The sequence below is a fragment of the Triticum urartu genome, chromosome 4A (genome assembly GCF_056163025.1).
Source record: "Triticum urartu cultivar PI428250 chromosome 4A, HENAU_Tu73, whole genome shotgun sequence".
NCBI classification, from domain to species: Eukaryota; Viridiplantae; Streptophyta; class Magnoliopsida; order Poales; family Poaceae; genus Triticum; species Triticum urartu.
This window is the reverse complement of record NC_141876.1, coordinates 365,840,342-365,850,961: the sequence shown is the minus strand read 5'-3', so window position 1 is coordinate 365,850,961 and position 10,620 is coordinate 365,840,342. Positions and strand designations below refer to the sequence as shown.

Here is a 10,620-nt window from a genome sequence, read left to right as displayed (position 1 = left end):
TTGATCGGGATCTGGAAGGCGCTTCCCGTCGTGTCTGTCGCGGCGATCGTTGGTAGATGGTCGTGACCACAGGGGATTGACAGAGAAACGATTGGAAAGTACTGGGCTGGGGACCTTTTTAAAAAATTCACATGGAGCTTGGGCTGGAGGCGGGCGTCATTGTGCAAAATGAGCCCTCACGCTCGCTAGGCACAAGATTTCCATCAAACGGCTGATGAGGAGAGGATACAGGGATTCACAAACATAAATGGATTCATAGGATATTGTCATGTTATACGCAGGTTGCGGATTTTATCTTTCTATATTTTGTTTGTGTTGTATTGGATGAATGATACTCACACCTTTAATAATAATTACTAATAAATATGGTTGTGTGCATCACTCGCAACGATATAGAGGCCGAGGCTATGTCCTCCTTAAAAGATCTGAGCTGAAATAGAAAAGAAAAGAAACTAGCCCTCTCAATTTATGCGCAAAATAAGCACGTCATATACATGCTGTCACGCCATACTCTCCATTTCAGTGCGAACACTGTACACGCATTATATTACGCATACCCCGTGCAGGCTTTATCAAATGCTGCTACACGCACTAGTTAGTGTTAGTGTGTGTCACTTGGACGAGTAGGCATGCTCGTCGTCGTCGTCGTCGTCGTCGTGGTGGTGCTCCTCCTTAGCACCGACGCGCTCGTGCTGGCTCAAGACAGAGTGCAGCTCCAGGGGGGTGGCGGACAAGGCCTTGATTAGGTTGCCAAACCCGTGCAACGGCGACGGCAGGGACGAGGGCATCGGCAGGCTCAGCCCCTTCTTCAACGACGGCACCTTGGCCTGGCCCAGCTCTACCTGTCCCATCAGGTGCACCGCCCCTTTCTCCTCGTCCTCCTCCTTGAGCGCCACGAGCTTCTTCTTGTTCCGGTACGCCATGTACAGCGCCAGCTGCGCCGTGCCCATCACAAAACCCATGGCGTTGGGGATCTGAAAGTAGTTCCAGTTCCAACAAGTGTGAAGTTAGTTAAACCTGCGCCTCTACGTAGTGTATATGCGTATGGACGTCATGTGTGCATGATGCGTGCGTACCCCGATGAAGTAGTCCTTGACGAGCAGGGAGTAGACGCTCCAGATGCCGCCGTTGAGGAAGAGGAAGAAGGACAGGGAGAAGGGCATGTACTCCACGCTCCGGGTCTTCACCACTGTCCTCTGCATGCATATCAATTAATTCACGGCGGATAAAGTTTTCAATCGCTCACTTGTAAGCGCTTCTCAACATACTGCCAGTGAGTGCATTTGGGTAATCGAGAACTACGTGGCAAACAAAAAACCTTCTCTTTTCTCCCGAGAGGCTTGAGTGCGATGAGAAACCGAACCACTTAAGGCATCTGAAACACGCATTAATGGTCACCACGTACCAACTGTGGCCTGCGGGGTGATCATGTCATTTTTTTAAAGAAGGATGATGACCCCCGTTCTCTGCGTCTGGACGATGCATACGATCACTTTATTAATTATTTTCATAAGACCTTACAAAATGATACAACAGTAAGATTAAAGCCGTCGTCTAAGCAACAAACTGTCACTACACCTATCCAGTTGATGAAGGGGCGTAGATAGCCTGGGCCTAATACCAAACAGACATCGTAGCCAAGCCTAACATCTAAGACCTAAGACCCCAACCTAGCCACTTGCCGGGGCCGGGGCACACACTGGTCCGCGCGTGCTCTCAGAGGCCGCTGCCGGCAACTGCCACCGCTCCATCTTCAGAACTATACTGATGCATCAACCTTGCTCGGTCTAGCTATCGTCGACGCCACCACGGCGCCCAATGGCACCCCCTCCCTGCGCGCAAACAGCGGTCGCCACTGATACACCTCAGCGCCATGCTGCCAAGTACCATCAGCCGACAGAGTTTGAAGTCCTTGGAAGATCTGTCGTGCGTAGCACCTGCCGACCAGGCATGACAAAGCGTAGCACCTGTCGGTCAGGCATGACTTGACATCTCCACCGAAACTCCATGCAAGACGAAGCCGCTCCACCTCCCGCCTCTGACTTCCAACGCTGCTCCACAAACGATGCTCCCAAAAGAGAAACAACACCGCAGTGCCGCCATCGTCCGATCTGAAACACCAGATCCTAGGGTTTCCCCCGGAGCAACACGAGTGGGTCGACAGTAGTTACACGACGATGCCTTCATCAAGGTAATGACGTGCCGCCATCACCTGCCGTCGGCTCGGTTTTCACCGTCAACCATGTCTCCCCAACTCGCAGTCGGAACTAGATGATGGATCTCGAAATCCAATCACCAAGCTTCTGGCCGGCCACCGCCGACGAAGATGGCCACCATCACTGGCTACACCGGCCAGAACAGATCTGCTATGGATGCCGCCAAGCAGTCCATCAGGCCCTCGACGCCGCCGCTGATCTAAAGCCAATTGACATGCCGCCGAAGACCGCATCGCGCCGCCGCCCGATCTAGGCCCGCCACCGCAGTAGCCGCCCATGGTCCGAGGCAGGGCCGACCGCCGCCGCCGTCGCTTCTAGATCGGCCGCACCTCCACGCATGTTGGGGCCCCGCCATCCCTGAGACGCGGGAGGGAGGAAGAGCTCCCGCCACCGCCGTCGGCCTCCGGGCGCAAGCCGGCGGCGGCGGGAGGAGGGGAGAAAGATGGGCTAGGCCCCGATGGCGGCTAGGGTTGGAGAGCCACTCGAGTCGCCTGAGGGGGGCGACGTAGGGGCCTGATCCGTTTGTGACGCGGGTGATCATGTCATGTCACGTCGTTACATACAAATACGGATAGACTGTGTGTCATGACTCACTCCGCACATGACGAGACTTAATTCGAAATTACTGCAAGTCCAGGAATCAAAATCTAGATATGCATTTTGATGGGGAATGAAATTCTAGAAAGAAGGCATGGACGTCATGTGTGAATGAAAATCTAGAATGATGGCGGTTATCAAACTGACGCCTCCAAATATCCGCAAATACTAGTACGTTTGAACGTGTATGGGTACCACGCCATCCAACCATGTTTCGTAAATACCCATCCATTTCAAACAGTTTAAACATAAATTACGAATAAAATTAAACTAGTTTAATATTCAGTTTTGCTAAAGCACATCTAGATGTGCCATAAATATTGCACATTTAAATTCTATGTCATTGATCTTACGTTGAGATTTGTGTGAATTTTTTTTTTCTTTATGCTTGATTCATTCATTTAGATGTGTAATAACTATAGCATATCTAGATGTGCCTACACACATCATTTAATATTACGTGCAAATAGGTGAGAAGTCGTGCTCAAGCGAAGCTTTCGCTTTTATAATATTGCTTCTGCTATAAATCCAAGAAAACGACATCAGACCAACACCTACTGCTTAATGACAGATTTGGGAGAGTTACACCTACTGCTATAAAATCGAAGAAAACACTGACATTTTGCAAAAGGTACACAGTTTCAAACTGCGATTCAGATTTGGGAGAGTGTGGTTTTAGGTGACAGAGACTTCCAAAATTTCAGACATTTGAGAATTGAAAAATATGATGGAAAATGACTTTGCCCTAGTTAAAGTTACTTCTGCTTGTCCCCGCAAAAAAATAAAATTAACTTCTGCTTGAAAGGAAACGCTGCCGTGAGGGAGACAGTTTCGAAAAGAAAAGAAAAGACCAAGATTTTGGTGGTGGTAGAACTGAAGAGATGATCGAGCTTGTTACTAACCATTGCGACCATGGGCGCAGCATACATTGCGATGGTGAGAGCGGAGCAGAGAACCCCCACCGCGAACAGCCGGACGGCGCCGTGCAGCGCCACCAGCCCCACCACGACGACCGCGGCAAAGAAGCAGATGTTCACTCCCACCACCACCTTCGCCATCTTCACCTGCAAATTAGTTATCCACAGTTCAGATCCGCCCGGGTTCCATCTGGCCATGTTGAGAAGGTCACAGCAGCGCTGCTAGCTGAAAACGGGTTTGTGAAGGGCGCAGAGGGATGGACGCACCTTGGTGTCCCTGGGGGCATAGGCCAGGTAGAGGGCGACGTAGGTGGCCTGCAGAGCGGCGCCGGCGGCGTTGACGGTGATGATGAGGAGGCCGCCGGGCTTGAGGAGGCCATAGAAGGCCCAGAGGGAGGTGCAGAGGAGGGTGGTGACGTAGGGCAGCCACCAGAACTCCTCCGTGCTCTTGTTCCGCACGACCCTCCGGAAAGTCGCACTGAATCATGCAAGCAAAACACATACAGCATCAGCATCAGCTTCTGGATCGCGCAAGAATTGGTAAACCGCGAGCGCTTATACATATAGTCGGAATTGCTGGCTGAACTCACATTGGAGATGTGAAGACGAGTATGGAGATTATGTTCCCTGTTGCGGAAAAGAAAGAGAGTGATGCTGAGAGCAGTGGGCATTTAAGCAAGAGGATGTATGCATGAAGAAGCTTGGATCGGCCATTGAATTTAAGCAGGAGAAAGAGAACTGACCAATGATTCCGACGAAGAAGCTTGGATCGGCCATTGGTGTAAGAGCCGGGAGGTACAAATTGATGGCAAGCTAGCTACGTCTCTCACATAGACATAGATGACCATATATATATAGATAGATAGAGCACTGGTGGACAGCCTCAAGTGTTTGGTTGTACTACTAGGATCTTGTCCCATAAGCACGCATTCCTCAGATTTCACAGTGCCGGATCTGCAGAGGGGCCACACATAGACTGACATAGGCCGGCCGGCCGGTCGGTAGACAGACGTGGCGTGCTACGGAGCGGTGAAATCCATCCGGGGCACTTTCTTGACCTCAAGATTTCTCCTATTAGTTTCCTGGCCACAAGGCCTGGCTTTTTGTTCTCTCTCTCTAAAAAAAAAGGCCTGGCTTTTTGTTGGCCGTAGGTAAGCAGCCGGTAGTGCAGATAACCATTTCCGACGTAGCTGGTTCGTTAATTGAGCGCTGTGGATATCCGATTCCGCCTTGTCGGCCGCAAGAAGTGGACTGGATCACTACCAAGGTGCCATCAGCCTTTGCACGCTCGGGCTCTCACTTGCTAGTAGGAGCTTTAGCTAGTGAGGGTTGGCATGGCAGGATCCAGAATTCCAGACGCCACTCAAAGACTAGAGGCCGAAAGGCGAGGGAATGTGACGTCGACCATGGGAAGGGACACAGATCGGAGGTCGACCACACGTTCTAGAGAGTGGACACGTTGCGGCCATGGAGGCGTAAGTGGGAGCAAGTACCGTACGCGCGATGGCTACACGCCGGCCGATAAAGAATCTTAGATATTCCCGCGTGGCCGTCACCGAGTCCCTGTCCGGTGTGGCCATCTCATCTCGTTCGTAGATGGAAGTACTAGATCGAGAGGAGAGAAAGACGAGAGGTGACGGCGTCGTCGTCGTCGTCGTCGGTTGGTGAAGTAAGTAAAGCAGTAGAAACGTATCGCCTGGGACGGACTGGACTGTTAGCGGAGCAGATCGGAGAGCAGCTAGTTAGATGTAACAGTTGGCCGAGGAATTCGTTTGCTTTTGTCTTTGTGGGGTACACGCCCGGAATGAGATGCTACACGCACTGGGAGGCCTATGCTTTGCTTTGGGACCAAAGCATGCAACTTGCATCAAGCATCGGATGTTGTTATGAACACGGCCTGGTCGACATGACCGGTTAATGTAATGGGAGCAAGGACACGTGTCTCACCCAGTCATCAAACGTTACTCCTTCCTCATCCTGTCGTTGAAATTGAAACGGAGGACGCTTCCCATTTTCTGATATTAACCGATCAAAGGAGCAGTATAGTACAGTAGTAACACCAAAGTCAGGTGAGCTTAACTGCATGGATGCTCCGTTTCAAACGAATAAATGCGTGGATGCATATGCATGGATTATGTGTGTCTGTCGACTTGGTGTCGCTTTACCGGGGCAGTCAGGTGATCTGGGCCTTCACAAAACGAATTGACGTGGAAGTGGGCGGTCATACGTGTTATGGAAGAAAATCATATGCGACCCGGTCGTACGCTCCGCACAGAACGACCCATTTCATCGAGCACCACGTGGATCTCTGAATCTCAAAGCAACCACTCCCATCTTCATCCCTGTCTTCTTTCCCAATGGGCCATCTTCCTATGCTGCAGCGCCACGATACCGCATACACTAGTCGTTGCCGGTGTCAGCCGGAGGCTCCGGGAAGCTCGCCGGCGACCTTGTGGAATTGGTGCTCACCTGTTTCGTGCTGCCTTCTTGCACCCCCCAACTCAATTTTCTAGGGGTATTCTTGCCCCCGTCATCTATTTTTTTCTCCGGCCCACTGCTGCCCATATCCAAGCCCCGTGGCCCATATCCAAGCCCCGTATAACATGATCCATACGTATGTATACGGTGACATCCCGAAAAAAAAGAGGATGACACGACCCCACGACCAGGTAGGACTTGCCGACGGCCGATCCATCAATCACGCAGCTCAATCAATCACGCAGCTCCATCATTCACGCAGCTCCATCATTCACGCAGCTCCTCCATCATTCTGGTGAGGTTCTTTAGAATATCGGCGGCGGCGATCTTATCGCCGGCGATCTCGTCCGAGAGCGCGCGCGGCACTGTCGTCAACCTCCAGCGCTCGCAGGTACCGCATCTCGTTTCCCCACGTTTGTCTCGCTCGCGGCAGCATCAAACGAACTGCCGTTGTTTTCGTCGTAGTGGTTAACCTAGCGGGGCGGGTAACCTAGCTTTCCGGCGGTCCAGGCCATCGCAGATCTTGTTTTGGTAGTGCTGCTCGTCGTGATATACACAGTGATCACGCGGGCTAAAGTGGGTTTCTTCTTTCTAGGGTTAACCTAGTGTCGGTTGCTGTCCGTTGTGTGCACGACGGCTCCGTTATTTGATGCGGCGGCTTAACTAGGTATCTGACGATCCAAAGTAATCACGACTGGTTTCGTGGGCTAGGAATCCGGCGGCGCATGTTATCACGGGTAGCGCAGCTTCTCGCGATCCAAAGTGATCACGTACTGGATTCGTGGGACGTACCTTAACGCCGCTCGGTGTGGACAGGGGGAGGATCCATGGGCGATCAGAGGTTGTTGGCGTCGGTTGTGTGCATGATCTGAACGCCCTCGGTTGGGGCGCTCTCCGGTTGGGGTAGTTTATTTAACATCCGTGATCATGCGCTAGGTGTTGTATATGTCAGCATTGATAATGTTTGCACATGCGATGATACATATTAATTGTTGTAGGAAATGGCGGACGATGAGTTAACTGATATGATGTATGACATGGAGTTTGGAGAAGTGATGAAAGACTGGATAGAAGATTGGTCAGATGATGAAAATTCAGATCGCGGAGATAGGTCAGAGAATGGGAACGTATTGGAAGATCTTAATGTGAGTCGCATTATCATGTTGTAATTTTTTGGTGGCATCCGACAATATTATATTTTGAAAATTTATAGATGGATGAACATGATGATGGTCAGGAAAACAATGAGCATGATGATGGTGAGGAAAACAACTCGGAGATCTCGAATGAAGATTACATTAGTCAGGTATGGAAGTGGAATTTTTTGTTGGCATGCATGCAAGTTGAATAAATCCTGGAATATTATATTATAAGTACTTATGTATTTGTGTTATATTTTTCAGCTCATTTCCGAATGTCATAATGCGTACGACTATTATGGTGAATCCGACGCGGAGACAGGCCTTGATGTCGAATCATTAGCTGCACCTGATTCTGGGGAGTCGCAATCGTCGGTCATCATGAGTGAGGTATGTATGTAATGAATGTTGTATGGAAGTAATGTTATACCATAGAAAACTATTTTCATGGCTATGTTATGATTGTGTAGGTGACAGAAGTTGAGGGGAAAAAGAATGTCCAAGATACTGCTAGTGCAGATGATAAGAGGGATATGTTCATGCAGATAATACAAAAGACTTTTAGGTCTCATGAGGCTGCGTATGATTTCTACAATAGCTATGCTAGAGAAAATGGTTTTGGCATTAGAAAGAATAGGGTCAGGTATACCAAAACCGAGTCACGTCATATGCGTTATAGGCGGTTTGTTTGTTCCAGACAAGGAAAACGTGATAGCAGGTTGCTAACCGAGGAAGGACACAGCCGTAGGCTCCGACCCGAGACACGCTGCCACTGCAAAGCGCACCTGACCGTGAAGCTTGACCAAAAGCGTGGGGTTTGGTATGTTGATAGTTTTGAGGACAAGCATAGCCATATCTTGGCAGGACCGGATGAGGTACCTTTTCTTTGGTCCCACAGAAAAATCAAAGAGTACCAGAGAGCTGAGATACTGTCCATGGGAGCTGCAGGGATTAGAATTCACGACATGATGGATTCGTTCATCAGCAAACATGTATGGTATGGCGGTGTTGGTTTTACCAGGCGTGAAATATACAACCTTTGCGCTAGGGAGAAGAGGAAGCTGCTTTCAAAAGGTGATGCTACCACAGTCATAGGCATCATGGCCAGTAGGAAACAGAGGGATCCTAGCTTCTTTTTCGAGTACAAGCTAGACAAGGAAGGACATATGAATAGGATGTTCTGGTGTGACTCCCAGTCTCGTCATGACTACGAGGACTTCGGCGACGTGCTTGTATTTGACAGCACGTACAAGATGAACCGGTATGGTATGCGATTCATACCCTTTGTTGGTCTTAACCATCACCGGAAGACCAGTGTTTTTGCTTGTCCCATAGTTTTGGACGAGACCGAAGAGACATATGTGTGGCTGCTGGAGACTTTTTTTAGGTCCATGTGTCAAAATATGCCGAATAGTGTTATCATGGACGTCGACGCTGCGATGATCAAGGCAATTCGCCAAGTCTTGCCAGACGTGTGGCACCGTATATTTACGTGGCATATAGAAAAAAATATGAAGATTCACCTCAGTCACAAGTCCTTGAAGGAGTTCCGAACTCTTCTGTACTACAGCACGTCCATGGCCACGTTTGAGGAGAGATGGCAGGCGTTTTCCAAAAGATGGCAGTCGGAAAAAACAATAACATGGTTGAGACAGATGTATAAGAAGAGGAGACTGTGGGCTGCGGCTTATCTGACAGAGGGTTTTTGGCTTGGCATGAAAAGCAACCAGAGGAGTGAAAGTCTAAACTCATGCCTTCACCTCCACCTAGACTGTGAAATGACCCTGGTGGATATGATTTTGCACTATGAGAACGCCGTTGTACGTATCCGTGAGAATGAGGCACGAGATGATTGCACGGCCTCACAGAGTGTACCTGTGGTAGTTACTAGCTCGAGGGAACTTGAGATAGCTGCTTCTCACGTCTTCACTCCAGCAAACTTCCATATGTTGCAAGCTGATCTTAGGAAAATTGGCGGCATGGAGATTGTAGAAATAAAGCTCGGAGATGGATCATAGCAGTACATCGTGGCCTGGAAGAATAACCGGAAGAGCCATTTTTGGGTGGAGTACACTCCAGTAAATTCCGTAGAAACTATAAGGTGCAGCTGCAGAAGAATGATTCGAAAGGGTCTACCTTGCAAGCACATATTCCATGTACTGAAGTACTTGAATATATCTGAAATACAAAAGTGTTTAGTTCTTGTGCGGTTCACGAAAGACGCAAGGTTGGGACCGCCCGCAAGGCGCACAAGTGATCTGTTGGGATTTGGATGGACTGGAGCAGCTGAAAGAATGAAATATAGCCAGGTCAGTGTGTTGGTTTCAGAAGCTATTCATGCAGCATGCAAACACCCAGCTTTGTGGGATCAATTACAGGAGAGTTTGAAGACCGTGATAGCTAAGAGCCATGAGTATGATCAGCTAAAGGAAAATTTGAGTAAGAAAACGGCTGATCTTAGTAGTTGTGCAATTGAATATGTAGACGATGGTGAAGGCAACATAGTTGAAGTTCAAGATCCTATTAAAGTATCGACGAAAGGTGCAACTAAGGTAGATGAGAACCGCCCTATGTCGAAAAATGGTGGGCCACTTTGGTACGACGAGATCAGAATCAGGTGCGGTGCATGCAAATTGCTAGGGCACACTAAACGCAGCAAGAAATGCAAACTAAATAAGAAGTAAGTTTTTGTACGCATTGTAGGTTATAATTGTTTTTAATTTGTCATTCATTAACTTTTCCTGTTATCATGTGCAGAAGCGTGGTGGGCGAAGAAGAGTAGAATAGTTGCTAGAGTTATGTTAGGATGAATCCAGTGATCTAATAGTGAGGTGTTTACAATGTGTTACTGCATACATGATACATGATATATAATATTGCAAGAGGCCACTACCTTGAGATAGTGCTTGTAGCATATATGGACTAAACAGGAGGCGGTCACTAGGGAATTTAATCATGGAAAATGGATAGCATTTTAGCCATTGTAATGATGTCATCTTTTGTGTTGTCCACTCTAGTTATATTATATTAGAAAACTAGACAATACACGGCATGTTGTTGCGGGAATGTTTTGCAATATATTCATAGAGAAATGCTTACATGTAACATGTATATGTTGTTGCGGGAATCTTTTGTTTGCATGTTGTAGTGGACCTTTCTCCATACATGTTGAATAACGAGGTGGCAAACTTGCATGTTAAGAGAAATAGGTTAGTGGTGGCTAGTTGTTTAGATATAGAAGATGTAATTATGTGTGGTAATAATTAATTTTTT

At 48.5% G+C, this 10,620-nt stretch overlaps 1 protein-coding gene and 1 pseudogene across 1 annotated transcript; one reads left to right on the top strand and one right to left on the bottom strand.

Moving 5' to 3' along the window:
• Positions 1-438: 438 nt before the first annotated feature.
• Positions 439-4,717, bottom strand: LOC125551574 (bidirectional sugar transporter SWEET16). Its single transcript, XM_048714827.2, has 6 exons — positions 4,474-4,717; positions 4,321-4,357; positions 3,998-4,208; positions 3,716-3,877; positions 1,077-1,196; positions 439-974 (listed from the first exon to the last, which is right to left on the bottom strand). The coding sequence occupies exons 1-6, from the start codon at positions 4,505-4,507 to the stop codon at positions 612-614; spliced, it is 927 nt and encodes a 308-aa protein (XP_048570784.2). The 5' UTR covers positions 4,508-4,717; the 3' UTR covers positions 439-611.
• Positions 4,718-7,212: 2,495 nt separating this feature from the next.
• Positions 7,213-10,031, top strand: LOC147975877 (protein FAR1-RELATED SEQUENCE 5-like; annotated as a pseudogene).
• Positions 10,032-10,620: the final 589 nt, after the last annotated feature.

Coding starts and splice junctions, on each gene's coding strand:
- LOC125551574 (XM_048714827.2), bottom strand. CDS start 4,507: ATGGCCGATCCAAGCTTCTTCGTCGGAATCATTG. Junction 4,209..4,320: donor CTCGTCTTCACATCTCCAAT/GTGAGTTCAGCC, acceptor TGCATGATTCAG/TGCGACTTTCCGGAGGGTCG. Junction 3,878..3,997: donor ATGCCCCCAGGGACACCAAG/GTGCGTCCATCC, acceptor ACTAATTTGCAG/GTGAAGATGGCGAAGGTGGT.